We start from the raw sequence: 2,819 nt of genomic DNA, 5'->3' as shown, positions 1-2,819 counted from the left end.
AAGCCCTTTTTAAAAGGGCTTTTGGAAAACTCAATCAAACTGATTTGAGGAGCAGTTTAGGTACATATTGCCTTTTGTTGAGCTTTTTTTTTTTTTTTTCTCAGTCTAACTGAGGCTAATTTTGCAACTTCAATAACGCTTGAGTCAAAGAAGGGAAACTATTGAGCATTTTTTGGTTTTGTTGAGTTTTTGTTTGTTTCATTTCTTGCTTGGAAAAAAAAAAGGAAAGGTGTTTCGGGGGACTGAACTGATTTGATGGAATATTGGTTCCGTTTGGGTCTCTTCTTTCTAGGTTGAAACCAATACGTTTTAAAACTAAAGAATGGGTTAATAAGCTTCAAGTAGAAAACTGCAACAGAAAACTGCACATTAAGTAAAAGAAAAAAAAAGAGAAAAAGAAAAAGAAAAAAATATCCTATTTTGTCTTTGTTGCCAGAAATCAGTGTAGTGTCAAACACTCCAAATGACTGTCAAGTATAAATTCTTCTTCCACTCCATTTTTGGCAGCTGTTTGTTACAGCATCTAATAACAGATGTGAGAACTGTAATGTGTACCCTGTGTACGTGTCCTTGGCTGTCAGTCCATTGCCGTTTCAATGTGTGTTTCTATATGCAGTATATACTAAGCTAACGTAGTTGTTCGTCCTTCGTCTTCTCTGTGCTCTATCTCTAGTCCGGAGTGGTACAGTCCCATTCCCGCAGTCCTAGTGAACCAGTGATTCTTGGGGGTTAGTGGTTTTTGTATGGTGGCCTTCCTCTGTAATGTCACCCTATGCTGCTTCTACTGTCTGTGAACCTTCCGTTTTTCCTTTCAAAAGCTCCTGCTGTTGCTTTGCTGATGTATATTCTCCCTGCCTCTCCCTTTTTATCTCCTTCCCAAGTCTTCCCTGCCCTCCTCTGCCTCCCCTACCCTGCCTCCCCACAAAGCGATTTCATTCTCAGAGATAAAAAGACTCTTAACTAGCTCAAGGTTAATGGAGCCATTTTTTTTCCCCACAACGGAATTCTGGGTATGACTCTCTCTTCTGGAGCGCAACACAAAGCACGGAAGACTAATGCTCAGATCTGTTCAATGAACCGATGCCATAGAGCCTCAGCTGTTAACATTCCCAGAGTCCCTTGTGCTCGACCTATAAGCAGTGGGTGCTTTTCTTTGGTTTCCTTCCGGGTTGGCTGATGGAGCAATATGTAAAGCAATTACTAGTGAAACAGAAAACTATCTCAAAGGTCAACCACCATTTTTTTTAAAAAAAGAATAAAAGGGGAGGGGGGAATGGAATATAGAATTGTCATATATTTGTTTATGCGTGCAATGCTAAATATAGTAACTTGGCTGTCCTTTGAATATCACTGTGTGGGGTGGGTTCTCCAGGACCTCTGAATTCCGCGAGTTGGGCCCAAACCATGAGGGACTCGTAACATACGCCACAAATCGGAATAGTGCGCTTTCTGGAAGGCGTCCTGTAGGCTTAGAAGGCGGAGAAGACTGATCGGGAAATTTAAAGATCAATTTTGGAAGCTCTACTCTAGCTATCGAACAATCAAAGGAATGCACCTATCAGCTACTAGGAACAGCTAGACAGCTGTTTGTGTTTGATTTTGTTTTCCTTCCTTCCTTTCTTTCTTTTCTAAATGTTTCCGTGTTGTGTCGAAATGATTTCTGGTGATTTAAACTAACAGATAATCACAGCTGCTGTCTCAATCCATAGTGTTTAAAATTACAAAATGAAAAAACATCCATTACCTGTGAAGACTGTGTCTGTGTTTTTAACTATTTCTTGTACAAATATATGAAAACTTTTATGAGGAGACTGGTGCCAAGTAGCTGAAGAAGGGGGAAAGGGATATTCTGTTCGTAAAAAATCTTAGCAGTGTTACCAACTCTACAGCATATAAAAAAAATTAAAATGTTACAAAGCGACAGCTATGGTACATTTGTTTTGTGTGAAGCTAACCGGACCTAACTTCCTGAGTGCCTGGCTTATTTTGAAACATTTCTTTTCATTGACCATTGATAATGCTGCAAATCAGAAAATGTACATACTTCATTTACAACAGGGTTCTTTTTATACTTTTGTAGATCCTCATACATGTCACATACATGGTTGTCTTTATGTAACTTAATTTTTCATCCGCAGGTGCCATTTTCATAATAAACTTCTCTTGGATTTGTTACTATCTGGCATCATTTCTTTTACATGTAACCATCCTGAACTAATGAATGCTGGTAGTATTTGTTTAAGCAGGTACCTTGGTCATGATCCTTTATTGAAAAAAAAAAAGTTTTAAAAAATGTATCCATATATTTTTGCCAGTTTAAAAAAACAAATACGTAGTATGTGTACCGATGAGGCTGACAAGGCACAGATAAAGATGCTAATCCAAATACTACACCAAACTTGCAACCATCCTAAATTTTCAGCTACCCCAACTCATTGTCATACTGAGCATCCTTATGCACATTATCAGAGCGGAGCAGTGGGCCTGCCCCATTAACCACTATGAGACGTGTGCATTTTTTCTTGATTAATGCACAGTAAGTGATGACAGTTTTCACCCATTAATCATTTAAAATGCACTCAATATTTTCATTTATTGCAACCTATTACTGTAACTCTTCCATTGCTTATATTTTCTCTTTATACTAAATATGTATTTTCTTTCTTCGGGCAAGCAGAGTAAGTCATGGTTGTGCTGTGTGATGGTTAGGTCACCTTTTAAGCCCGTCCCATCTCAAGGCGGGTCTGCTGGCTAGCACATAAAGATGAGTTTCAGTTGCCGGCTCAAAGGTAAGGATGCACGTTAAGTCTGTACCCCTG

General features: G+C 38.8%; 1 protein-coding gene across 1 annotated transcript in view; it reads left to right on the top strand.

The window, feature by feature from the left end:
* The window catches only part of NPAS3 (neuronal PAS domain protein 3), a 984,386-nt gene extending 984,073 nt beyond the window's left edge, over nucleotides 1-313 (top strand). Inside the window, exon 13 of the mRNA XM_045287648.1 lies at nucleotides 293-313. Coding sequence (XP_045143583.1) covers nucleotides 293-313 — 21 coding nt within the window. The remainder of the gene's footprint in view (nucleotides 1-292) is intronic.
* Nucleotides 314-2,819: the final 2,506 nt, after the last annotated feature.

The sequence above is a fragment of the Echinops telfairi genome, unplaced genomic scaffold, assembly GCF_000313985.2.
Source record: "Echinops telfairi isolate 266 unplaced genomic scaffold, ASM31398v2 ScPeMD7_18;HRSCAF=68, whole genome shotgun sequence".
NCBI lineage: Eukaryota > Metazoa > Chordata > Mammalia > Afrosoricida > Tenrecidae > Echinops > Echinops telfairi.
This window is presented reverse-complemented; position numbering and strand designations above follow the sequence as displayed.